The sequence below is a fragment of the Bos indicus x Bos taurus genome, chromosome 7, assembly GCF_003369695.1.
Source record: "Bos indicus x Bos taurus breed Angus x Brahman F1 hybrid chromosome 7, Bos_hybrid_MaternalHap_v2.0, whole genome shotgun sequence".
Classification (NCBI taxonomy): Eukaryota; Metazoa; Chordata; class Mammalia; order Artiodactyla; family Bovidae; genus Bos; species Bos indicus x Bos taurus.
In genome coordinates, this window is record NC_040082.1 from 109,042,984 (window position 1) to 109,069,586 (window position 26,603).

Here is a 26,603-nt window from a genome sequence, read left to right on the forward strand (position 1 = left end):
CTTCACGCGCTCTGTGCGCTCCAGCCTCGGCCCCGCCTCCTACGCGCGTGCGCCTTGGGCTCCGGCCCGCCTGCGCACCTCTGCAGGTGGGATGTCCAGCGTTTGTCAGCGGTCAGCTGGGATCCTGGGCGCCCTCAGGAGTCGGGTATCTGTGCTGCGAGTTGGGCACTGTTTGGGATTTTCGTCAGTCAGGTCACCGGCTCTCTGTCTGAGCCCGGACTCCCTGGGAATGTTCAAGTTGGTGGGGCGGGGTCTCCAGCCGGCTCTTGGGGTCTGGTCTTTCCTGGTCCCATTTCTTCTGCCTCTTCAGGTAGGGGAAGAGCAAGCCGGAAGTCTCCTCCCTTCTCCGGCCGACTCCCTGGGCCTACGTTTGGAATTTGCAGGACCTCTGATCAGAGGTGGTGAGTTAACTTTTGAGCCGGAGCGCCGAGAATCCTGCGGAAATAGGCAGTTCACCAGCCCTACGCTATTCCGAGAGGGAAACTGAAACGCCCGCCGGTTGAAAACGAAACCAGTCCTTCCTGCAATCCCAGGAAAGCTCTGCTCTGAAAGATGAAGACCAAGTCCCGTTTAGAGCAGAGGGGAAAGATTGCATCCCTCATGTCCCAACCTCACCGGGACCCTAACGCCATTCCGCCAAGACATTACCACGTGCCTGACAATATAAATCATCTTGTTAAAATTTAAAACGCCCAGTCGTGACAAGGCTGGGGTTAGAGAGGAACCTTTCTTATAGGATGCTGGTAAAAGGGGAAAACAAGCTGGCGTTTATCTCGATCCAAAGAATAATCTGAATCACCCAAATGTATTATTTATGCACGAATGTTAACCGAAGTATAACAGGGAAAAAGTGGAAATAAGTATTCTGAAGAATGGACCATCATGCAGGTCCATTACAGAGTTTGAAGTGAAAATGCTAGCATGTGTATTGTTAGGAAGCAAGGAGGTTACCAAGTATACACAATAGCAGTTAGGTAAAACCAAGCATTATTTGTTTACATATAATGTGCATGGGCAAGGGTTATAAATGACTTTTTATAAGTGATTTAAAATTTTTAATATTTTCCAAATTTTGCACAATAGCATATATTAGAAAAAGCCAGTTAACTTAAAAAATTATGTTTGAGACTGACTATACAGTGACTGGAGCCACCTATGACCACCTGTGCGTCAACCGGACCCCCTTCCACCCCCCAGCCAAACTACAACTTCTACAGCAGTCAGGACTTGGTCAATGACTACCAGTTGCCCACCTTTTTAGACTTCTCCACCGATCAAGAGGAAGCCGATTATGCGCCCCAAACCAAACACATAAGGCATCCTGCTTCCCCACCAGCAGCCTCTGATCAGAGCATACCTGAAGCCCTCCCTTGCTTTCACCGTAAGGCGTTCCCACTCTTCTGACTACCTTTTAGTCTCTGCCAAACCCAGGTAATGGTGGCTGACTTCTCTTCTATAGCAAGCTCTTGATAAATGGTTCCTGTTCTCATTTGGGTGGTTTTTGTTTATCTCCAAGTCTCATCATTGTGGATGAGAGTTTCTGGCAGCTACAAAGAATGTTTTGTGGTTAATGAAAAGGGCAGAATAAAAATTTCATAAATGATGTGAGTTCAACTTTGAAAAAGATAAATACAGGGGAAAAAACACCAAAATAATGACTAATGAATAGTAGTCTTAAATACTAGGAAAAGTTGTTTTTCTACTGTTGTGTATTTTTCCCTTTTTCTGCAACAAACATGTAATCCTTTAAAATTCATATGCATATTTTTTTCTTGGAAATTATAAGAATTACTCGATGAATAGTTTGGTACAACAGATCACTTGGTAAGGAGTTTTAAAATATACACTGTTTACTTACAGAATCCAAATATATTTAAAACTTTATTATCCACATATTGTTTAGTGTTACTGTTCTTGTTATTGGGCCTCCCTAATAGCTCAGTTGGTAAAGAATCCACCATTAATGCAGGAAATGTTCTTGTTATTAAACATTTTGACCATCATGCCAGGTTAAATGATTAACAGATGAAAGTATATTGTGTATTTTTATACACTTATCACATAAAAAGACTAATGTCCTCTTTTATATTGTTTACTTTCTTCAGTATACTCTCAGATTTATACTTCTACATGGTATATAAAACATTTATTTACATTCCAAATTATTTAAATCTTTCTAATTGATTATAACCAATTTGATTTTAAACTGCCAATTTCATGGAATTCTTATGTATATCCTTAGTTTCATTATGGCCAAGAACTATAGTTTCATTACAGTCTTTCTGGCAGTAAATCCTTTGAAATTAATTTATGACAAAGCATGTAGTCAGCTTGTGTAACCACTAGAAAGGAATTTACATTACCGACTTGTTAAGAAAGAAAAGTTGTTACGTTTCCTTGATGTTGTTTTGCTGTACTTATTGAAAAGTGACTCAGCAGTTGTGCACAAGGTAAAATCATGGAGGCTTTTATTTTCAAAAACATCGATAAAATCTAAAGAGCTATAAAATAGATTAGTACCTGGAGCTGCGGAGGGAGGGGGGATACAGGCATTGGCAGCACATGGGCAGGAGGGGTCTTTCTGGGGTGATGGAAATATTCTAAAGTTGAATTGTGGCGATGGCTGCACAGCTCTCAGTTTACTAGCAATCACTGAATTGTAGCTTCAAACAACTGAATTTTATGGTATGTAAGTTTTGCCTCAATAAGGCTATTCAATTAAAAAACCAAACGAGCCACAGATGTTATCTTTTAGTAAAAATGAGGGGTGACTGTGTTGGGGGCAAATACTGGACATGATAATCAGCTCCTGCTGCAAAGCTAGGGGGTCTTCATGGCTCAGCCTGTTGCGCATGTCCCTACATTCTGCTTCCTGAACCCAAAGGCTTACTGCAGCCAGGCCTGAGCACATGGCTCCTACCTCTAGACCCTGGCTGTTGACCCCCGCAGAGCAGGTTTTCTCTGTGGGTGCAGCTCTGCGCACGCCCTGCCCAGTCTGCATCAGCAGCTTCCGTGTCCCCGTCCTGCCTGGGGTCTTGAAACCTCACTTCCTGTGAGAGACTTAAGTGTTGGGAACTTCTGGAGTACGGCTTCAGCCCCATACCTGCCTGGGGAGAAGCCAGGAGGCTGAAGCAGTGGTTGAGGGTCACATTAATTCTCTATACACAGTGTGGTTTTTCATTCTTTCAGGGATTTATTAAGGCATTGAGCATAGTGTGATTCTTTTTAGCCAACTGAAATGAATACAAGGAGACATATCAGGACCCGAGGGATGTGTTTTTAAGGTTAATGGTGAGGATGACGAGCTGAAAGAGAATTGAGAGGAACACCTGTGCTGGAGGTAACCCACCCTGATGCAGTGGATGCTTTCTGCCCGTGTCCTCAACCAGAAGCAGGCTCAGGGCTCCCGGAAGGCATCTCGAAGCTCTCACCACGTTGGTGCCCAACAGGCACACCACCTCCCTACCTGGTGCCCAGTGGCAGGAAAGCCCCCAGAGCACGCAGCTGCAGGGGAGGAGGAGGAGGAGGACAGGGTGTGGCCTGGCCACAGTGCAGGGCAAGCAAGGGCAGATCATAGAGCCCCCGACACTGCAGGGCCCAGGAGGCCCAAGGCAGAATGAGGGGCTGGGCACCCCCTGCCTTGGCCCCAACTGTGACTGTTCAGCCTTCTTTCTATTTACAACTCAATTCTGGGGAGAACTGGAGGGATGTGTCCTTAAGGAGAAAACAAAGGGAAGGAGGGAAGAGAGGCCAGTCCGCAGGCCTTGGAGCCCTCAGCCCAAAACCACAGACTGCTCATGGTCACTGGAGGTGCTAAACTGTCTCTCTACCTTCCTGTGGTCCTTGATCTTGAGTCCAATGTCTACCCTCTTCTCAAAGAAGTTCACCAGCACAGACTCTGTCAGGATGGAGGCCAGGATCTGCTCGAATGAGATGCACCAGTCTGTGTCAACGGTACCCCCACCATGGGTGGTGGCCACAGGGCTGCGAGCCTCCCCGCCCACCAGCACTGTGTCGTCAGCCAGGTCTTCACACTGCAGGGAGCCAGCGCTGACCACGGAGTAGGAGGATATGGACATGTCGTCTTTGGTTTCGTCATCAGACAGAGGCTGGGAGGGAGAGCCCCGGCCCTCACCGCCGCCCCCTTCACCCACCACCTGGCTCTCCTGTGGTGTTTTCCCAAGGTGGGTGTCTCCACCTGCTTTGGCTTGGGGGTCCCCTGCAGCTGGTGGCTGAAGTTCCCAGGCAGGGTCTTGAGGGGGGTCTGGGACTGGTGACTCATCCTCATCGGGGGCACTGTCCCTGGACTTTCTGCCTGGCCATGCAGAAAACCTCTTCCCCACCTCCCCGATGCGGAGTAACAGGCTGGCCACCGTGGCAATAGCGTGGTACAAGTCCTGCTCCATGGGGTCTTCACTGAACATGTTGTAAAGTGTCTTGCACAGCTCAATGAATTGCTCCTTTTGAGGGGGAAAACAGAAAAAGGACAGGGAGATGATAAAAGATGGGCCAGGCTACCTCCGATCAGTCAGTCTCACAATGCTGGCCATTCTGACTGGTGTGAGGGTGTCGTCTTGTTAGTTATCTTCATATACCTGTGCTTTGACATATCCATTTCACAGATTAGGACACTGAGGTGCAGAGGGAAAGGCTTTGTTTTCCAGCTGTCTTTCAGCACATATAGAGACATCTGGAGTCTCTCTTGCCTGTTCTGTTAGCAGAGACAGACCTATGTCTATTATAACTTTTCAAACCCAGTGACTACAAGGACCTCACTGTGTTTTAGAATCAGTTTGAGTGTTTTAGATCTTTAATTAGAAGCCACTTCAACTCTCCTTAACAAAGCTCTTTAGAGAGTGATGACAAGGTAAGGCAGCCTGGGTTCGTTGAGAGGGATGAAGAGGTCAAGTTCAGATCCTGAAACCACATTTAGGCCTCTTGGCCTGAGAATGGGATGAAACCTCCCCCCACAGGGCATCCCATTCTTCAGGCCTGTGGATGAAAGAGCACCCAGATGCCAAGGGACCCCTCTGGGCAGAGCAGGCCGTGATCAGGCTGCAGCTCAGCAGCGGCCTTTGGTTAGATGTCTGTGGTCCTGGCTGTTAAGACTCTGGAGGCTGCAGTCCTGACCTGGAGACCTGCATGTGACTATCGGCAGGGGGGCAAGTGGGCCTGTGTGCGCGGCTCGGAGCCAGGCTGGAAGGACAAGTGCCGTGACACTGGCTCATGAACAGCAGTGAGTTTCTGCCTATTGAGGCTGACCTTCCCCAGCGCTTTTCTGGTTCACAGATGCCGATCAAAGCAAGGGAGTGTTCTGAACAAGGCCCTGGAAAAACCAGCCCCTGTCCTCCTAGGCAGTCCCTGACTGCCGCTGACTGGTGGGTCTAAAGGTAGGCAGGAGAATCCCTCCATTCCAGGGGTGTGGGGAGGGTGGGAGGGTCCAGACTTGGTCGGAATTTTCCAGAAACATCTCTTGGGTGTTCTGATTTGGCCTACCTGGTTCATCTTGGGAAGATCCTTAATCGTCTCCTTTTGAACCTCTTTCTCCTTGGCCCACATTCGAAGGTAGTGCCGATAGTCAGGAGGGCTAGTTCCCTTCTCCTCTGTGAGTTGGAAGAAAAAGATTAATCTCTGTCTGTCAAATGAGAGAAAGAGGGCTGGGGGCTGGTAGCAGGGGATAAGGGGGTTTAAGGATTATCTGGCATGAAGTTACCTGGGCCCTATTACAAAGCACACAGCAGCCCGCAAACTTTTTGGCACCAGGGCCCAGGTGCGTGGAGAACAGGTTTTCTGGAGACTGGGGGCGTGGGGGTGGGATGGTTTCAGGATGATTCAAGTGCATTGCATTCACTGCACTTTATTTCTATTATTATTACATCAGCTGCAGCTCAGATCATCAGGCATTGGATCCTGGAGGCTGGGGACCCCTGAAGGACCACTCAAGGGTCCCCCCTGGGCTATGCTGAAGTAGGTTTGAGCTAAGCTGATGATGATGGCCCCACTATGTCCTCCCCAAGATGGTGATGGGACCATGTGGGGGCTGGAGAGAGGGTGGCACAGAGAGCCAGGGCACCCCCAGAGGGAGGCAGTGATGGCTGGGGGTGCTCGTGGCCACAGGAAATTCAGGCCTGGGACTGATGAGTGCGAGCTGGGTGGCTGATGGTTGGGCCTTTACCTCAGGGAGAGCTCTGCTATCAGGCATGCATCTGCCATAAGGTACGGGAGCTATTCCACAGTGACAGGGCGACCAGATCCCACCCACCCTAGGACCTCTTCCAGCACTGCACGCACGCGCACACACACACACACACACACACACACACACCTCTTCTTTTATCTTGGATGTCATTTCCAGCTTCCTCTCGCTCCTCCTGCTGTAATACTTCTGGACAACAAAAAGAACAAGAACAGTCTTCTGTTATGACTCCAGACCACTAAGGTCTGGCCTGTGCTTTCCTGTGGAAGTGGACCTGGTCCTGGGCCCTGGCCCAGCAGGTCCTGCAGGCTGCTGCTTCTCTGCCCCACACAGGGCCGGCTCACTCCACCTGGTTACATCGAACCAGAGAACCACTGAACTCTCACATCTTCTCTTTCCAAAGAATACGAGTCATACCACACAGTTCTTAAATCAACGGTGATGCATGTTGCAGGCAAAAATTCTGAGACCAACAATTTCTATACTTTCTGCCGATAAAGGTCAAACTCAGGGGAGTCTGGGTTACCAATTCAACCTGTAACCGCCACGCCAGCTGATGGAGAATTTTACGTTCCTGAGTCCTGTGATCAGCACTGTATCTCTTAAAGTGATACATATGTGTGCACCGTGGACCTGGGGAGAGCAGGCTGCCCGGCTCCCCCAGACCTGCCCCCTGAGGGGGTGTGGCTGGGGGAACATCAGGTGGGGAGGCAGGTGCCAGCTCCCCCAGACCTGCCCCCTGAGAGGGTGCGGCTGGGGGAACGTCAGGCGGGGAGGCAGGTGCCAGCTCCAAATGACCCTCGGCAGCTCTGCAGTGGCAGGGAAGGGTGCAGCCCTCTGGGCTCAGGGTTTTCATCAGGGAATGGACCACTTCCCCGGGGGTTACGTGAGCTCCAAGGACAGGGCTCTGTACCCCAAGTCCGTGGCCTCTCCTCAGGTGCCTGGGACAGGCCTATTTGCTTAGGTTCCAAGTATGACAGAAGATACATCTGTTTTTTTAGTTTGTATAATTGAAATCAAGGTCCTCAAGCTTCACAGTCAAGTAAGCCTTTGACAATGTCAGTAGGATTGCTTTAGGTATCTTGATAGTATCTTTTAGTTTCCCTTTTGAGTGTGTATTATCCTTGATGTGTTATTACCTATCCCCCGTGAGCAATGATAGGGTGGTGTTTTGGTCGGTTTTCTGGGTGCATTACACACTGCCAGCTTGACTGCCAAATCCCAGCCCAGAATACCCCACCGCCCTGGGCCCAGTGCTCCCTGTGGGCTTTAAATGAAGCACAGGGCTGACTTCCAACAGGCACTCAACATACACATTTTTCCTCAACTAAAAAGTTGTATGGAACATAAAACTGTTTCCAAAGAAAGCCTCCACCACTCTTTTCTACTTCCACTCATCTGTGTCATCACAATGACAGTTTTGCAACAATAGTATTTTGTGTTTTTCCTATGACCACGATGACAGAATCGTTTTTCCATGTGGCCTGGAGGTGATACCCTGGTACCTGTGCAACACCACGATGCCATGTGTCACCACTTTCTGCCCCTACGACAAGAACGGCAGCTGCCGCTCTCTACCCAGGTCCGCAGCTGGCTATTCAGAACTTAGCCACACAGGAGCATCTTGGGGCCCAAGAGCTTCCAGGCCTCTTGACCATGCAGGGGAGTGTTCAGAAGACGAATCCCAAGGCCCTGGGGAAGCCAAGTGCAAAGGGGGCACCCTTGCCCCCCAGGCACTGACCTTGAACCTTCCAGGGCAGGAAAAGATCCAGATCGGAGGCCAGAGGAGACGCTGGAAGGGACAGCGAGGAGGAGCAGAGGCAGAGGGAAGGAGGAGCCAGGGTCCAGGAAGGCAGAGACAAGAGAAACAGGAGTGAGAATACTCCTGGGGCCCTGGCCCTTGTTCTGCAGCTCCCCCGTGCAGCACACCCCCACACCCGGGGAGGGCTGCAGGCCACCCGCACGGCCCTCAGCAACTCTGCTTGGCACAGGGCCTGAGGCCAGTGGTAGAGAGCACTCACCTTCTGAGGAGCTGTCCTCGGTGAAATAATGGGCTGCTTCCAGGGCTGACTCAGCCTCCTCGGGGCTCAGGGCTGTGTTCGGAGAGAGAGGAGAGTGAGGGCAGGAGGGAACAACGTGACTCTGACCAGAGGAAACCCCCCCTCCCCTACTGAGTGTGCCCACCAACGCGGTGTGTAGTCACAGTGGTTAACAGATGGTGACTGCTTCCGGTTAACTTGGACACTGTGTTTGAAACTGCAATATACATCCAGTCAGAGGAGTCGGCTGAACGGCCATCCTTTGCCCCACTCCGTGATGCTGTGGCCCAGAGGATCCTTTTGGGATGCTCCCAGCTCCTGTAGGCACGTGCGCAGGGGCCAGGCAGGCACAGACAACCTGTTCTCACATCATACCCTTGGGCACTGTCCCACACCAGTACGTACTGGCTTGCCTCACTCTGCGACAGTCTCTGTTCCTGGTTCCTTCTCCCCGCTGTGTGGAGGGGGAGGGAGTGAGGAAGGTTTAACAGTGCATGGCCTGTGGGGAGGCGGCAGGTATGGGCCGTCACTAGGCCCCAGGTGGAGCAAGGTGGACAGAGGTGGTTTGGGAGTGGCAGGGCCGGCCTCACGTGCCCTCATCCGTAGGCTCCTGGCCCAGTGGGGTCTGCCCAGCTCAAGCCTCGCTCAGCAGAATGAGAAGTGCCTGTGCCAATCTTCCCGAGGAGGTGTACCCAGGACCAGTGTTGCCTGTTGCAACAGGAAAGACTAGCCACAGGTAAGAATCCCTGCGCTGCGTGTGTCAGGAGCAGGGCTCTCCAACTCTGGATGCAGAGCCCTGTAGGGAGCTTCAGAACCACAGTCTGGGCCCTGCCCTCAGTCAGTCAGGTCTCTGGGATGAAAAATTACTCTGGCCAACTCTGAGGCAGCTCCTGAGTCCCTGGTGGGGGCAGGGTCATGGACAACAGCAGGAACCCAGGACAGCTCTACCCCAGAGCAGAACCCCTGGGGCTAGAACTTTCGCCTGCCCCAGTCTCAGCACCCTCTGTGAAAATACGGAAGCCCATCCCCGGCCCTTGGAGAATTCTGAGTGGCTATGTCTGCTGGGCCGGGTAAGCTAGGCTGACACAGGCTACCCACTGTCTGTGTCCCAGCGGGCCCCGCACTGCGAGAGAAGGCAAGGGAGAGAGCCACACAGGCTCCTCAGCCTCCCCTGGGCCTCAGCGGTGCCCCCAGGCTGCTCCTCTGGTGACAGACAGGAGTCCTTGACAGATTTAAGGACAAGCCAATGAACTAAGAAGACTCAAACCTGAGTCTCCACTCCTGTGGCCAACCCCTCTCAGGGGGTACATGGAGGGGCCTGGTGCTGCGTCTGGGCCTCTGCCCATGCGTGGAGCCCTGAGACACCCACACGTCCCCCCAGGCCATGCAGGGCCCGGCCTTGCTCTCAGACAGAGACTGACCCGGCCTCAGCCCCATCCGCTGGCGGCTCTGCACTCTGTCAGGATGAGGGAGCCTCCACTGTGCTGGGAGCCCAGCTGCCATGAGGCCCAGCCACGCACAGAGGCCTGTGCCTCGGAAGGCCGCAGCTCTGGCTCTGCACTCTGGAGAGCCCTTGCTGGGGAGTGGGAGAGGTGGCGCTCACCTGGAGGCAAGTGCAGCTTGTAGAGAACCTTGAGCTTCTCCGTCAGGTCCCCGTGGTACATCCCACCTGTGGGGAAAGGCCAGCAGGAAGGCAGGCTGGCAGGAGGGCACGAGAGCCCCGTGGCCAGGCCACATTTGAGTCCTCCTCCTCCAGGGGGCTCCAGCGGGATGCTCCTCACCGCCTGACTCTCTCCCTGGAGAGGCCCCGAGGGTGAGCACCAGGCCTCAGGCCTGCTCCTTCTCGGGGCCTGCAGACCCAGCCTCCAGCAGCAAACTGAGGGAGGGGAGGGGAGGGTGGGGAAGGCTCCCATCATGTATCTCTGTGGGAAAACTGCCCTCCTTTATCAAGGGTTAAGGGCTCTAGGCTGCCCTAGGCTCGCTATGGTGGGCAGGCTGGCTGGGACTGGTACCTGGAAGTTTCCTCAGAAAGGGCAAGGGTAGGGACGAGTCCCTGCAGGCCCTAGAGCCACTCACTCATCCCCGTCACAAACTCCTTGAAGTTGATCAGCGAGTCCTTATTTTCATCCAGGAGCCGAAACATCCGCCCTGCCAGCACAGGCGTGTGGGCGCCACAGGCCCAGGGCGTCAGGCTGGCAAAGAGCTCCCGGAACTGGTGGGCATCGATGCGGTACTGCTCCAGGTAGGGCAGGCTGGGGTCCCGACGCACAGCTGCAGGGCGGCTGCTCCCCCAGTACTGACTTGCTAGGTGCTTGGCCTGCAGGGGGCACAGCCTGGTGAGACAGCCTGGCCTCCTGGGCCCTGGGTGCTCAGGGTCACCAGGCTGACTGGTGTGTTCACCCGCCTCCTCTATCCAGGTCCACAGCCTCCTGAGCAGTGAGCGCTGGGCTAGACACAGCATCTCACAGAACCTCAGGCGCTGGCACCGTCACCCCCTTGTTTAGAGCCGTGGGAGTCGAGACAGGGCCCGAGGACCACCAGGCACAGCGGACCACTGGCTGGACCACTCTGACCCGAAGGCCATCCCAGGGCGGTTCCCTAGGGGGCTGAACCCCAGGCAGCGGGAAGGGCAGATGGGACATGACAGGGAGAGCAGACAGGCAGCGCAGACATGGCTGTTTCTGCTTGTTCTTCATGCCCTTTCCCGTTCCTCTGTTACCAGCACCCGAGCTTTTCCTGGAGAGCCCCTGTTGTCCCCAACCCAGGCCATGGCGTGTGCATGCGGCCCAGCCTGGGGTCAGCAGCGAACAGCGTCCTGTAGCCACAGCACCTAACTTGAGTCACTCCAGCAATCAACCCTGGGCTTTTTGTTAAAACCACCTGGGAGAGAAAATTCTCTTTTCATGGGGTTACGGCAAGGATGACCCTGGAGGCTGCGGACAACAGTCCTTCCGCTCTGCAGGAAGAGCAGTCCACGTGATATCTGATAGCGGAGCTTGACAGGACGTCAGAACACCTAGATCCGGCCCTGTCTGACTTTTCAGTTTCTAGACTTTTCAGTTTCATGAGCCAATGCATTCCGTCTTGTGTAAGCTGACTTCAGCAAATTTTCAGCCACTTAAAAGAGTATCTTGCCTAAACTCTGGAAAGGATTAAATTCTACCATGTGAACTTTGTAATAACTGCATCTGAGGATGTTTTTAAATGTTTTACATCCCTCCGGGCAGGAGGCTGCTGCACAGAGGATGAATTTAGGGGACTAGGATGGATACTGGTCCTCCCTTGCTCTTGGCTATCACCTTAAAAACCATGTAAAGGTCCTCCAGTTCTTCAATTGAGAAACCAATGTCCCCAGGTATAGCTCGGACCTAGAAGGAAAGAGATGCAAGATGTATTAATGAATTCTCAAGGTCTTGTTCTTTGAGGGAATCCCCATGTGGCACCAACTACCCTTCTGGTGTTGCCAGCTGGGAGGCCTTTTTGTTCTGAACACCGAGTCTGGGACACGGGGTGAGGGGTGGTGATCTAGAAACTGCCATCTGGATTCCTAGAAAGGCCCTGGGAAAGCTCTTTGGAACATAACTTAGAACTTCCTTGTGATTTCTTCCTATAGAGACAAGAGGACAAAATCTGACAGCAAGGTCAGTGGGCTGAGTGGGCAGGGGCTGAGGGGCTGTCACTACCCAGGGGGTGGGTTAAAGCCAGGCTGGCGGGCTCAGTCCAGAGTGGGCTCGTGCTTGGCCTTCAGGCATCAAGGCAAAAGAGAAGCTTCCCTGTGACCAATCCGCAACAGAAAACAGTGACCAGCCCTCTCTCCACATCCCCAAATCTGTACCTCCACTTCTGCATCCTAGTCCCACACAGGACAGTGCTGGGGGGCCCTGCACCCCACTTCTCAGGGCAGTCTGAGGTGGCTCGGCAGACACAGTCCACTTAGTCCCCATCCCAAGCCCAGCTCCAGCTCGCACCCAGGGGCCACGAGAGCCCAGGCCCATCCGTACCACACTCCTCTTGGCTGTATCCTCCAAGGACTGGATCACTTTAAGCCTCTGTTTAAACCGCATCTGCTCAATGTCCTCCGCCCTCAGGCTGCTGAATTTCTACCAGTCAGAAGTGATTCAGTGAGATCAGGTGGAACCACAGAGCAGAGGCCAGCCACCCACCACGGCCAACTGCACCCACATAGTCCAATGGAGCGGTCTGGCCAAATAGCCCTGGAGAGTGCTGACCTCATATGACACCTTCAGGAGGTCAAAGATGTCCACCTCTTCAGGAGGGTCATCTCCACTGGTCAGCAGGGCATGGAGGTGTGGGATAGGAGGAGAGACACTCTGCTTATTGACCACATTATCCAGGTATCTGTAAGGATTGAAGGACAGGAGTCTAGATCCCCCACAGGTGACAGGATGTCTCACCCGCAGCTGAATGATGTGGAGACTTAATCTACCTAGACTCTCAAGCGAGCATGCTGAGGGCCGGGCATCCTCCAACAGGGTGAAAGATGGGTCACTGCAGAGAGAGGCATGCTCTGGCGGGTGCCCTGGCAAATCAGGGGTGCCCCCTGGAGGCAATGGGAGAAGGCCTCCCCTCCTTGAAGGCTTGAGTACTTAATTCTGAGAAAGCTAGGCTGGCCACCAGGGTCCCACGAGTGGGGACCCTTTATGACTCCAGACCTTACTACACCAGGAGAAAATTGTGTCCCAATTGGAGTGATGACATACTCCCTCTGTCTGGTGGGTCCCTGGGGATGTGAGGACTCCCTGCTCTCACCAGGAAGAATCAGAGACCAAAGGAGTGCTCCAGGAGGAAGAGCCCTGCCGAGGAGCACAGTCTCGGGACCGGGCCTGACTCCAGTGGGACCAGCCCAGCCAGGACCTCACACCCTTCCAGACACTCTGGCTGGGCCTGACACTCAGGAGGGAGAAAGTGGCGGGTCCTCCACACCCACTGGCCCCGGCCCTGATCCTGCTCAGGCTCTGCTCTGTGGGAAGGGTCCCGTCTCTGTCTGGTGTGGGAGACAGGCATGGAAACCACTTGCCCACTCTGCCCACAGGCTGCCTGTCAGGACAGAGAGCCGGCATGGCCCATAGCAGAGCAGCCACAGCTCTGCCAGCCTGGGACCCTTGCAGGCTCCCAGTCAGCACATGGGCCGGCTCAGCACGCAGGTGACGGTGTCCCTGGCAGTCCTGGGGGGCTGGGGGTGCTCCAGGCTGAGCAGATACATGCTTATGGGCTGGCAGGACTGTACAGAGCTCAGGGCCTGGGCCAGAGGGAGGCCCCAGAAGAGCACCTGCATATGAAGGGCTTGAAGGTCAGGCTGGGGACTTAGCTCCTTTGTCCAGAAAACCACCAGGGCCACAGGGGATCCCCACGTCCCCGGGGAGGAACAGAGTCAGATTCTGATCAGGAAGAGCCCTGTGGGATGCTAGTGAGTGAAACCGGTGCAGAGCCAACTGTTACGATGTGGGCACAGGGCCCTGGGAAGGGCTGTCGGGGGCCGGCCCTGAGGGTATGGGGACTGAGGGAAGGGGCTGGATCCCAGAGTCTGTGAGGATGGGGCATGAGCACTGAGGGAGGCGGCGGCGGCCAGGATGACCTGGGCCGCAGGTGTGCCTAGCTGGAGATCAGCCTGTGCAGCTACAGCAGGCCCAGCACGGGCTCCCTGTCCAGCTGCCCTGGAGAAACTGATGCTCCTGAGCCAGGGACGGTGCACCAGGACTGCTCTGCGGGAGTAACAGCCAGCCAGCCTTTGCAGGAGATGGGAGGCTCGGCCTAGTTCCACCTGCCTCCCGCGCAGCAAGCCCCCCAGTGCAGTGTGCTCTGGTCCGCCACTGTCTCACCCTCTAACCACTGCTTCTCCCAAGCAACGACTGCTCCAATGCTGTTCTGTCTTCTCCCAGAAAGGAGCCCCTCTCCTGCCTCTGCAGTGTCCCTAGGTCTACCCCAGGCTGAGCATGTGGTAGGTACAGTCCCAGGATGCTGACTGAGGAGCACCCAGGACTGGGGAGGGGCTGGTCGTGTGGTCCAGGGGAGCACTGGCCAGCTCCCCAACAAGAGGAGGCAGGCTGGCGCGGTTACCTGCCCAGGACGGTCATGGCCTCGCCTTCGTCGCCACAGCCCAGCAGCTGCTCCATGTTGGCATCCAGGATGGCCAAGGCCACCTGCAGGATCACCTTGATGCCCTCGTAGAAGAAGCAGTCAACGATGACCACAGCGCTCTCAAAGGGCATGACACTGAGGAAGAGGGTCAGGAACCAGGAGAGAGAGATGCTGGAAATCACCCCCAGGTCCTGCATCTTTTTGGAGAGCTGGGGTAGGAAGTCTCTTGTGAGCTCTTCGAAGATGCCTTGGTCCACCAGGGCCCCTAGGGAGAGGACAAAGGAGTCTGAATAGTGAGCTCACGTTCCTGGCTCAGGCAGGCCCTCAGGTGGGACCCTGGGGTCTGAGGTCCAGGAAGCCCCCCCTGGTCCCTGGCCAGCTCTGCTTACAACTGAGGGCTGGAAGGGGCAGGTGGGATGGAGAAAGGAATAAAGGAAAAAATCCTGTAAGTTTCCTTTCTACTGCTTCCAAACCATTTTGTGAAAAGAAAAGATTTCTTTCACTTTACTTGGATTTCCTTTTTGGGAAATACTAATTTCTCTCTAGGATGTCAGAAGTAAACAGTGCTCTGAGTAGCTTATGTGTCTCCTGGCCTGAAGCTGGGGAACAGAGGCAATTCTGAAGGACCCCAAGAGTGGACACCCACCAAAACAGCACAGGAAGGACATTTTAGATAACAGACTTAATTATATATGTAACTAAATTTATTTACAAGGTCACAGATTCTACCCCTCATAACAGTCAACACGGGGGTATATACTATATGCTCTAGTTATGATTTTGGAAATTTTCTACAATAAAAACGTTTAATGAGAGTTAGCTGGATGTGAATGTAGGCCCCAAGCTAACTTCTTCTCTCACTTCCAGCAACTCCTAGGGAATCCGCATTAAGTCTGGGAGGGACGGTTGGGGTCTGTGTTTGGCTTTCCACCTTCTAGCTGTGTGAAGATTTTGCAGCTTTCTAACCTATGGAGTGGGAGACCAGTGGTGAGGCTACGAGGCCTCCAGCAGCCCAGCTGTGGGCTGTGCGCCGAGAAGGCCTCCAGGAGCCCAGCTGTGGGCTGTGCGCCGAGAAGGCCTCCAGCAGCCCAGCTGTGGGCTGTGCGCCGAGAAGGCCTCCAGCAGCCCAGCTGTGGGCTGTGCGCCGAGAAGGCCTCCAGGAGCCCAGCTGTGGGCTGTGCGCCGAGAAGGCCTCCAGCAGCCCAGCTGTGGGCTGTGCGCCGAGAAGGCCTCCAGCAGCCCAGCTGTGGGCTGTGCGCCGAGAAGGCCTCCAGGAGCCCAGCTGTGGGCTGTGCGCCGAGAAGGCCTCCAGCAGCCCAGCTGTGGGCTGTATGCTGAGGAAGGCCTCCAGCAGCCCAGCTGTGGGCTGTGCGCCGAGAAGGCCTCCAGGAGTCCAGCTGTGGGCTGTGCGCCGAGAAGGCCTCCAGGAGTCCAGCTGTGGGCTGTGCGCCGAGAAGGCCTCCAGCAGCCCAGCTGTGGGCTGTGCGCCGAGAAGGCCTCCAGCAGCCCAGCTGTGGGCTGTGTGCTGAGGAAGGCCTGCCACCCCACAGGGAGCTGCCAGCCGTGGGCACTCACCCACCACCCTGGTGTTGTAGTAGTCGGGCAGCATGCGCTCGCAGAGGGCCACCAGCAGCCAGAAGGCCTCCTCCTCGCTGCCATAGAGCAGGAGCACTGAGGTGACGATGTTCATGGCCTGTGGGCACAGAGAGAGTGAGGGGGGCTCACAGAGCTGTCCCTTCCCAACCAGCAAGCCTGGAAATGACAAACTGTCCCACCCAACTCTAGGCAATTTGCCAAAAGGCAATTTGCAGGAAATCAATGTGACCAGGTGACAGTTGTACAACGATATACCTGGTGCCACTGAACTGTACACTTCAGATGATTACGATGGAAAGTTTTATGTTATGTGTATAACACACACACACACACACGAAACGATCCAACGCCTTCAGGACCCAGACCAGAAGCACACAGAAGACAGCTTAATAGACAGCATGAGGATGAGGGGAGAGACAAACACTGTTTCTAATTTCATCTTTTTCTGGGATCAGGATCTTCCTGGGGGGCCGAGGCACAGTAGCAAGTGTGCGAGGCCGTCACTCAGGGTCCATGTGCAGCTGCCCCTGCTGAGCCCCCGTACCTGGCAGTAGCCAATGGTGGGGTTTCGGAAAGCGTAGGCGGTCAGCACCCGGCGGAGGGCCGCGATCCCGAGCTCATTCTGGAAGGCAGGGTGCTCCGGCATCGAGCGGTGGAGGTCTCGCTCGATCTCCTCTGTGGCCAGGCTATACTTCCCCATGGACTTCTCCACCAGCTCGGCATAGTAGCCGGGGTGAGTCACCATCTCATTCCAGGCCCCTGTGGAGACACAGCTGACAGCTGGCTCCCTCCTCCTCCTCGCCTGGGACTTTGAGGGCAGGGACAGGGCAGGGTGGAGACATCAATGCTCTACAGATGGGCAGGGGCCCTTGGGTGCCAGGCAGAGCTTCCCTCATGACTGCTCCTGAGAAGAGTCACCCAACCACGTTTCAAATGGCTGACCTGCCCTCCTGAAAGCATTCAGGTGGCCAAGGGTGTGAATGTTGTCAGAACCTGCCCGTGGAGAGGAGGCGTCAGGAGGCCGGATCTCCTCCCATGGCCGGTGGGAAGGCGTGCCCCTTCTGGCACACACACCTCATCATGGCCGAGAGCCCTATTCCTGCCCTCTAAAGGTGGCAGTCCCTGCCTGCCCACTCAAAGGAGGCCGGCTGGGGTCAGTGGAGCTCCTGCGTGGATGGGGGCCATGGGGCGGGGAGGTAGGGCAGCTCACCAGAGAAGAGGAGCCAGAGCTCCCCCCGGAGGCTCTCTGGGATGCCTTTCAGCACCAGCTCCCGCGTTCTCGCCGTGCGGTACATGCACATGCCGCGTCCGAACTCGAAGAAGTGGATGTTCCACGACTCCTCTTTCATCTTCTCCTTGGCCTGGGGGAGCCGCAAACAGGGGGTCTGCGGGGCTGACCCAGATGCCACCTCCACCTCTCCTCCGAGGGCTGGGGTGGTGCTGCGCACTGCACCGCCCTCGGCATCCCTGGGGCCCCGTGGGCGGTTGTAAGATCATGGTCAGCACTGTGGCACTGGTCAGGCAGGGTGTCCCTGGCACTGTGCAGGGTCACCCACAGGTCGCAGACGCCACCCCCGCTCCCGCCCCTGCCGGCCAGGCCTGCACGGCGGTGGGGCTCCCTGTCTGGGCTTACCCCCTTGGCGCCCAGGTCCTCCACGGGCGTGTTTCTCTGGAAGAGTCTGAGCAGGCCCTGGGAGGCGGTTGGCGCCTCCTGTGCACGGCCCCCTGGGAGGCCACCGAGGGGCGAGGTTGGGCCAGGCTGTTCCGACAGCTCCTGGGGAGCGGGGGAAGGCTGGGAAACGGAGCAGAGAGGCAGGCCCTGAGTGAGGTGGCAGCCCCACGGCCGGCAGGCAGTGCCCTGGGACAGGCAGGAGGCCACCAGATGGCCCAGCCCTGCCTCCTCTCTGGCCGAGCACACATCTCACTGCCCTCCGGCACCCGGGCCAGGCTCTGGGGCCCATCCCGTCAGACCCTCTCTCCGTGAGCTCAGGGCCAGGAGAGGAGCAGCTCCTAGGAGAGTTCTTCTGAACTGTGTCCCCTACAAGGGCCTGATAGGCCACACTCATGGATGCTCCCTGGGGAGCACCTGCTCCTGCTCCAGCCTCGGGGTGCAGACCCTGCTGACCCCTGGAGACACGGCTGTCCTCGGGCCCCAAGCCCCACAAGGCCCCTGACCACAGTGACCAGCTTGGGGGGAAGGGTCGGGAGAGAGCCCCAGGGCCCCTCCAGGACACTGGGCTCTCCTTAACAGTCTGCCACGCTTCTGACAAGGCTGCTGGGGTTCCGGGAGGGGAGATGCAAGACAGACCCAGAACCAGGTGTGTGTGTGAGGAGTCCCTGCCCATGGGCCGTCTCTAACCGTCAACAGGTCCCTGGTAGGGCTGTAGGCCCTTCCCCAGGGGGACTCCAGCCAAACAACAAGAGAAATGGATCCTGGGGGGTTCTGGGAATATCCTGGGGGGCATTTGGGGCTGGGAGAAAAAAAGAGGGGCACCAGGGACAACAGTCCTGGAAGGAAGCCCTGATATTCAGGGTTCTTCCCTGGCTTTCTGGAATTGTGGCCCCCAGTCTCCACCCAGCAGGGCTAGAGAGTAAGTTTTTAGGCCCCTTCAAGTACAGTGTAGATGACAACAGACTTCTGTCCCCTGCTTGTGGTCTGGGTTCCACCTGTAGGTCCCTGACTTCAAGGTGAGTGCTCGGTCATAGGCGATGGTCTGTGTAGGGAGCTTGCTCCAGGGCCCAGGGTCAGGTAGGCCAGAGCCAGAGCGCCCTTTCTGCTCTCCCCTCAGCTCCCTCCCCGGGCACCCACCAGCAGGAACACCGCTACTGGATGGACACTGATCACTGGCTCCCCAAATCCACTTCTGCTGCCGCAGGGGCTCCCCATTTTTGGGGGGACACAGCACATCTCTCTCTACTCTTGGCCCCACACTTTGTGGAATCCCTTGAAGCCTGGGGTGGTGGCCACAAACTAATTAGTATTTGCTGCCCCCGGGCTCAGGGGCTTGGGGGTACTATGTGGCTCACTTTGCGGGGAATGTCAGGACAGGCCAAGGAGGATGCAGAGGGTGGTGCCGCCATCCTGGGGTCACACACAACTGGGGATGACAACCTCCTGGCTGAAAAGCACGTCTAGTAGAGAGCCCAGCTCTGCTGACAGGCAGCTGAGCGTGCGACCAGGGAGCTCTGCATGCTTTGGTCGGAGCTGGGTTTCTGCCCTTGAGCTCATCAGCTCTGACCCCCTCGGCCGTGGCCCATCTGGTATGCAGCAGGGGTACGGATGCTCCCTACACAAGAACCACAGCTGTGATCGCTTTGCAGGGAACATATTCTAAACTCATCAAACTGTACTCTTTCAATACGAACGTCAAGCTTACCTCAGTAGAGACGTTTTTAACAAAAAGGAAAAAAGAAGAGAAAATTCTGCTAGGTTCACGTCCATGGGAAGATCCCCCGGGGAAGGGAAAGGCTGCCCACTCCAGTATTCTGGTCTAGAGAATCCCATGGACTGTGCCCATGGGGTCTCAAGGAGTTGGACACGACTGAGCAGCTTTCACTTTCTTCTTTCTCTCACATCCATGGTCTGTCCTCTGCCCATGACTGGTGTTTTCAAAATGGACTTTAGATCAACTACAAACACATTTTCAAGACAAACCGTCTGAATCCACGGGCAAGACCCTAGACTGAAAGCATCCTGATGCAGAGATTTCTGCTTCTGGCCCGAGGATCCCAGCAGAGACAAGGACACAGATGGACTTTCAGGCCACAGAGCACTGCAGAGAATCAAAAACCTCAGTGCTGGAAAGGAGACTGACTCAAGGATGTGACCTCAGCGATAACCATCCCTCATGACATACAGGTTCCTGGGGTGATGGTGAGCCCAAGCCCACGCCTGGGAATCCTGTGTTCTCCTAATCCAGTCTCTCTCTCCTTCCCCTCAGTAACTGTCTTTTTTTTTTTTTTTTCAGCACAGGGCAAAGGTATCCTTAACTTTATTGCCTTTTTTCATTCTACCTAAAATATCATCCTTAGCCCCCATATGAATCTGTAGAATCCTAGCTCCCTTTTGCAGTTCACGATGCAGCCCAGATCCTCTGATTCTCATTCTGACTTCACCTTATCCATTGCCTGGGTGTGATCTCCCTCTGCTGCTGCTGCTGCTGCTGCTAAGTCGCTTCAGTCGTGTCCGACTCTGTGCCACCCCATAGACGGCAGCCCACCAGGCTCCGCCGTCCCTGGGATTCTCCAGGCAAGAACATTGGAGTGGGTTGCCATTTCCTTCTCCTCAGTAACTGTCTTATCCATTCTTGCAGCACCAACCTCGCAAACCACCTGCCTTCCTCACTTCTACAGCCAACTATTTATCTGAGCATGCAGAAGCATGAGCAATTTGACGGCCATCCGTGGTCACTCCTGCTGGCCTGCCCTCCTGCATCTGAGGCTGTGTATGCCAGGCCCAACTTTCCGTCCATTTGAGCCCAAGATCCTACCGCTCTGGCCTCTAAGAACTTCTTCCAGCATGCGTAGAAGATACACCCTCTCCACTGGATTCATTACCATCAGTACAGAAATCACGCTGGTGTCCCTACCAGCCCTCCCCGTTCTTCATCTGGATGGTGCTCACACGTTGTGTCCACTTTGTGAAAGTGTACCAAGCTGTGCCTTTAGGATCCATGTGCTTTAGAGCATATATATCACACTCTGATTACAAAGTCAGTCCCTGAAGGCACCCCTGTGGGTCTCAGCTGGCCTTTCTACAAAGTTTCTGGAAAGAGTTGCCTAAATTCACTGTACCTTTCCCTCTTTCTCTACTTTTTTTTTACTTGAGAAAGTGTCAGAAAGTGTACATTTATGTTCTAATAATTACCTTCATCCTAATGATGTCTTTATCTACTACCCTGGGTCCCCTCTTTTTAGACACTGGACTGCCTCCTAGGGACAATACTGAAATTGGCCAGTAGCTCTGTTTTTCCCGCCCCATCCTTTCCCCTGCCGCCATATAGTGACAGACTTTTGTTCTTACTTAAAAAGGCAGTCAGTGAGCTTATTCTGCTCGCCATACTTCCTGATGTCACGTTTGCATCACACTCTGTGCCGCCAGAGCATACAGAATCACACGTGTCTTGTCACCTGTTCCTCGTCTTGTATCTACACCTCATATACACACTCAGTGCTCCCACCAGGGCACCTGCCAAAGCCTCTCTGGTTGTTTCCTGCTTTTCTGAGGTTGTTCACTATTAGACTCATCAAAACCTGATGCCTTCCCTGATTTCCTGCATGTTCCTGATGGCTTGTGGTCTTGATACCTGAATGTTAGTTTCCCAGATAGAAAATCCTGGGACCACAGCATTTTTTACTGTATATTTTTAAAATGTTGCTCTATTTGTATAAAATGCTGCTATGAAAATGCCTGATGCCTCTCTGATTTCCATTCCTTCATAAATAACTTGGTGTTTCTTGACTGATTGTCCAGAAGAATTTGTTTTAATCTTTAGAGTCCCACAGTTTTGCTAGATTATATCTCAGTGTGTACATATTACATACTATTTCATATTGATTTTCCAGATGTACAAGATGCTTTTCTACCAGGCGGGTTTAAGTTTTCTTTTATATTCAGAAAGCTTCTTGAATCGCAGTTTCTATCAGCTGTTATTCCATGGCTTTCTTTTCATCTTTAGGGAGCTATGTCTCACAGACATTGGATCTTCTTTGCTTCAGTTGTTTCTCACATCTCTTGACTGCTGCTGCTGCTGCTGCTAAGTCGCTTCAGTCGTGTCCGACTCTGAGTGACCTCACGGACTGCAGCCCACCAGGCTCTTCCGTCCATGGGATTTGCCAGGCAAGAGCACTGGAGCGGGTTGTCATTGCCCTCTCTGCGTCTCTTGACTATTTTCTACTGGACTCTCCTCTTTCTTTTCTGAATTTTCTACCTCTGGCGTGCAGTTTATGCTTAGAGCACATTCCAGTATGGGCTGGTTGCCATTCAAGTGCTCAGTAGCCATCTGTGGCTACTGTACTGACAGCTGCACCTCGACTCCATTCTCAACACGCGGCCAGAGCAGCTCTGCTACGACACAAACAGACCACGTCCCTTCTCCAGTCCAAACTCTCCACTGGCTCCCACCTCACTCAGAGTCAAGGCTAAGTGTTTACAAAGGCCTATGGGCTCCATATGCTCTGGGCTCCCACTTCCTCTCTCATCTCAGACCTGAGCCCTGTCTGCACTCTTCTCAGCAGCCCTTTCCCCAGATACTTTCTGGCTGGTCCCTTACTTCCTTCAAGTACCACTTGATCAGAGTACTCCTGTCCCCTGGCACTCCTGATCCTTTTATGCTGTTTTATTTTTCCCATGGCCCTTACTGCCACCTGACATATTTAATGTTTATTTCCTTACTGACTTGTCTTTCTCAGTAGAATATAAGCTCTAAAAGGGCACGAGTTTTGTCTAATCAGCTCTATTTCTAGTACCTAGAAGAGTATCTGACACTTAACAGGAATGCAATAAAATGTGTTGGATGAAGAAGGGCGGGTGCTCAGAAGGGGCCATGGGGCCACGCTTAGTCTGGCTGCTCAGGTCCTGTCATCTGTGGCACTGGGAATGAAAAGGCAGTTCAACATTCCTGCTCACATCCCTTTTCACCAGACCAACCTCACTATTTCTTGAAATCACAGCTCAAGCCCAACCTCCTCTAAGAAACTTTCTTAAAGTCTCCAACATGCACTGATTCTGCCTGCTCCTTTCCCATCCATTCTTTGTCTACTTAATAGTTTACTGAGCATTGATTAGTGGGTGGAAAATTCATGGCTCCAATGCTACCTGGTGGGAATGTAGGCCCTGCAATGCCAGAGCTCCTGATTTTCCTGGAGTAGCCAGACAGGTGGATTTTTATATGGACTCTTCTAGTGTTTTCACAAATCTAGACTGATAATAGCACATACATCTTGTTATACCAAGAAGGAAGGAAGTGATCAAACAAAGCCACGGTAATGTCAAAAGGACTCATGCCACCTGAACAACTGTCCTCTGGTCATAGACTGAATGAGGATAAAACCTCTCCTGAGCGGAAACAAATCAAGATGCTTAAATATGTAAATTCATAATTATACTAAAAAGTAAACACAAAAGCTGAATTGGTCACATTTGGAGGATACTAGAAAACCAACTTGTCATTTTAACAACTGGTGAATAAAAAAATAAAGGATTTATTCTGCCTTTTCTATATGAACTGTGCCTCAGGGTGACCAAATAGCTGATGAGGGTAAGTTTCTCTATACAAAAGTATTTCAGCTAATGAACAGAAGAAATGATAGAATTAAGAGTGCTCCCATTTGCAATCCTAATGAGTTACCTAGGGCATTACTTAGGAAATGCTTGTCAAATAATCAGGTATTGTACACCTCTTGGTAGAAGTACACAGCTCAATCCTGCCTACAAGTGCCGGTTCCCCACCTCGCACCAACATAAACAATTAAATCAAAAGTCGAGCTGGATCTCACCACTCAACCACCAACTTACAAGAATTAGGGCACAAAAGAACCCATTAAATGCTTGCAGGGGAGGCAATCAGCAAACACCAGGCTGTGAGAAACTCTACAGCACAAATGACCAGTTCCTTCAATAAAATACTGCAAGAAAAGGGAGAGGGAGAGGGAGAAAGAGATGGGAGCAGAAACATGTAAAGAGATTACAGCAATCCACTGTAACAAATATATGATCTACGTGTGCTGCTGCTGCTGCTGCTGCTGCTAAGTCGATTCAGTCGTGTCCGACTCTGTGCGACCCCATGGACTGCAGCCCACCAGGCTCCTCCGTCCATGGGATTCTCCAGGCAAGAACAATGGAGTGGGCTGCCATTTCCTCCTCCAATGCATGAAAGTGAAAAGTCAAAGTGAAGTCGCTCAGTCCTGTCCGACTCTTAGCAACCCCATGGACTGCAGCCTACCAGGCTCCTCCGTCCATGGGATTCCCCAGGCAAGAGTACTGGAGTGGGGTGCCATTGCCTTCTCCATGATCTATGTGTATCTCAATTCAAATCTGATCAAACTGTAAAAGGTACTTGTACATCTGGGAAAATGTAAACACAAGTGTGAAAGTCGCTCAGTCGTGTCCGACTCTTTGTGACCCCATGGACTATACAGTCCATGGAATTCTCCAGGCAAGAATACTGGAGTGGATAGTCTTTCCCTTCTCCAAGGGATCTTCCCAACCCAGGATTCGAACCCACGTCTCCCATATTGCAGGCAGATTCTTTACCAGCTGAGCCACCAGGGAAGCCCATAAACACAAGTATTTGATGTTAAAGAATTATTAATACTGTTGGTATAGTAAGGAGACTGCAGTAAAAGGTAACCCTGTAAGAAAGACTGAAGGGAGAAATGCCAGGTAAATAAACCCAAAGGGGCAGGCCTCAGCAGTGTGGCTCCCAATGCAGGAGAAGTTCACGAGGGACAGAGATGAAGGTGGCTGGTCCAGGTAGAGCCGGCTTTTCATGTGGAGTACGCTTGAGGCAGGCAGGCCGACTTGAGGGAGTCTTGGGGTACAGAGAGGTCTGAGACCCTGGGCCCTGTGTGCATGGCTAGTGCCTCTGAGACTGGGGTTGGGTGAGGTTTTCCAGCAGCGCCAAGCGGGGGCCCTCTCCACCCAAGGGCTCTCCTCCTGCCTCTGCCCCCGCCCCGCTGCTCTGGGGGGCCCCCTTACCTCTGGGGCTGCGTCCACGATGCTGGCTTTACTCTCTGCTCGGCTGCCACCTGACGGCTTGGATGGCATCTTCTGGAGGAAGTCAGAGATCCTCTCGACCAAGAACTCACGGTCTTTCAGGTTGGCGAACAGAAAGGTCATTTTGCTCTTAGTGCTAATAGACAGAGGGCTGGGCAGGACGCTGGAGCAGTCGGCTTTTTCCACAATGGTCACCTGAGAAGCCAAAACCACCATCTGGGGGTCTGCATCCTGGGATATAAAGCCACGTGGTTTTGTGAAGGCGAGAGCACGGTGGGCTCAGGCTGCCTTCTGGGCTCGGGGCGGGGAGGGGGGGCAGGGCTCTGCAGGCCTGAGTGCTTCCTATCGTGACTCAGCCCCGTTTTCTCCACTGCTGATGAGTGTGAGGGTGTCAGCCTCGGAAGACCATCCTGAGGGGGATGAGGCGGAATGCAGAGCCTGAGCCCAGCTGCTCCCTGACCAGCTCCCTCAAGGCTGACAGTCCTGCCCCCGTCCTAAAGCGAGGCAAGAAGTCATTCACCTCCACAGCCCTCACTCCCTCAGCACTTCCTGATGCGTGTCACGGGCCCAGTTCTTTTTTGAAAAATTAACTAAGCTTTGGCTGTGCTGGGTCTTTGCCGCTGCTCACAGACTTCCTCTAGCTGTGGCGAGCAGGGGCTACTCTCACTGCAGAGTGCAGGCTTTTCTCTGTGGTCGCTTCTCTCATGTGCAGGCTCAGCAGTTCTGGCTCACCGGCCCTAGGTGGTGCTAGTGGTAAAGAACCCTCCTGCTACTGCAGGAGACTAAGAGATAGGGGTTTGATTCCTGGGTTGGGAAGACCCCCTGGAGGAGGAAATGGCAACCCACTCCATTGTTCTTGCCTGGAGAATACCATGGACAGAGGACCCTGGGAGGCTACAGTCCACGGGGTCCCACAGAGTCGGACATGACTCAAGTGACTGAGCACAGTGGATGCCTGAGTGTGGCTGGCTCTGAGTGAGGAAGCCCTGGGAAGCCCCCTGGATGGGACGCTGAGGTCAGGGCTGGGTAAGGGGCTCTATCCTGACCAGCTGTGGCCACAGTCCAAGAGCTTGCAGGGTTAGCCAGAGCTCTCTGATGTCAGGACCCCTCTGGGGAAGTGGAGCTGGGCTTAAGATGAGTCTGTAGCCAGCCCCCAGATCTCAGGGTCAGGTCGGGACAGCAGGCAGGACAAACCCACAGGCCTAGTGCCAAATGGGGTGTGGGGCACAGGGCCAGCCTGGAGCTGTGGCTCCTTTAAGTCTTTGCCTCTGACTTCCCTTGGGGAAACTGAGGCAGCACAGCACCTCACACCTATTCACGACTATACCCACAACTTCAGAGCTTTGTACAAAGGCCAGGGAGGTCCCATCATTCTGTTTTAAACAGAATCAGACTACCGTGATTTAGGTTCTAATTTAAGAACCTCACTGTGCTTCAGTAATTAAACAGCCAGTATGTCTTGTTGGGATCTATCCTTGACCTCAGGGTCTGGGCGTTCTGTCTGGGTGATGGTGGTGGGGTGCTCCCCCTCACTATCTACAACCTTCACTGCAGCACAGGGCAAATGGCCTTGTTTCCACGAGTCACTGTGGAAGCCCAAGAAACCAGAGAAAAAAATCCCTGTGACAGGTAAGAGCTAGCTTCTGGGTGAGAGTTGACCCTCCTCCTGAAAGGCTAAGAGCTGACTTCCGATGACTGCCAGAGCCTGAGCCCCAGCCAAGGCAGGTGTCAGGAGGGGTCAGTGAGGGGGCCTCTGAGGGTGACATGATGTAGGTGGGGCATGGTCAGTGCCCTCCAGGCCCAGCCAAAGCAGGGATATGCCAAAGTCCAACTGGAAGACCCAAGAAGGCAGGACCAAGGGACACTCACCTGCAGGAGGCCGCTGGGCTGACCCAGCGGGTCCTTTTTGAGGTTTCCTTGTGTACCAGTGTGAGTGCTGAGGGCAGGCCAAAGCCTA

General features: G+C 53.8%; 1 protein-coding gene across 4 annotated transcripts in view; it reads right to left on the reverse strand.

Annotated features, from left to right (window-relative positions):
* Window positions 1–2,451: 2,451 nt before the first annotated feature.
* The window catches only part of TBC1D9B (TBC1 domain family member 9B), a 41,295-nt gene continuing 17,143 nt past the window's right edge, over window positions 2,452–26,603 (reverse strand). Inside the window, exons 7-22 of one of the 4 annotated variants that reach the window (XM_027548449.1) lie at window positions 24,629–24,841; window positions 17,564–17,722; window positions 17,141–17,291; window positions 16,475–16,689; window positions 15,910–16,027; window positions 14,314–14,599; window positions 12,465–12,594; window positions 12,237–12,335; window positions 11,535–11,603; window positions 10,312–10,552; window positions 9,839–9,904; window positions 8,218–8,289; window positions 7,938–7,988; window positions 6,326–6,385; window positions 5,497–5,603; window positions 2,452–4,460 (exon numbers count right to left, since the gene is read on the reverse strand). In XM_027548449.1, coding sequence (XP_027404250.1) covers window positions 3,774–4,460; window positions 5,497–5,603; window positions 6,326–6,385; window positions 7,938–7,988; window positions 8,218–8,289; window positions 9,839–9,904; window positions 10,312–10,552; window positions 11,535–11,603; window positions 12,237–12,335; window positions 12,465–12,594; window positions 14,314–14,599; window positions 15,910–16,027; window positions 16,475–16,689; window positions 17,141–17,291; window positions 17,564–17,722; window positions 24,629–24,841 — 2,724 coding nt within the window. In that variant the 3' untranslated portion in view covers window positions 2,452–3,773. The remainder of the gene's footprint in view (window positions 4,461–5,496; window positions 5,604–6,325; window positions 6,386–7,937; window positions 7,989–8,217; window positions 8,290–9,838; window positions 9,905–10,311; window positions 10,553–11,534; window positions 11,604–12,236; window positions 12,336–12,464; window positions 12,595–14,313; window positions 14,600–15,909; window positions 16,028–16,474; window positions 16,690–17,140; window positions 17,292–17,563; window positions 17,723–24,628; window positions 24,842–26,603) is intronic. The other 3 variants (XM_027548451.1, XM_027548452.1, XM_027548453.1) reach the window with 3 other exon arrangements.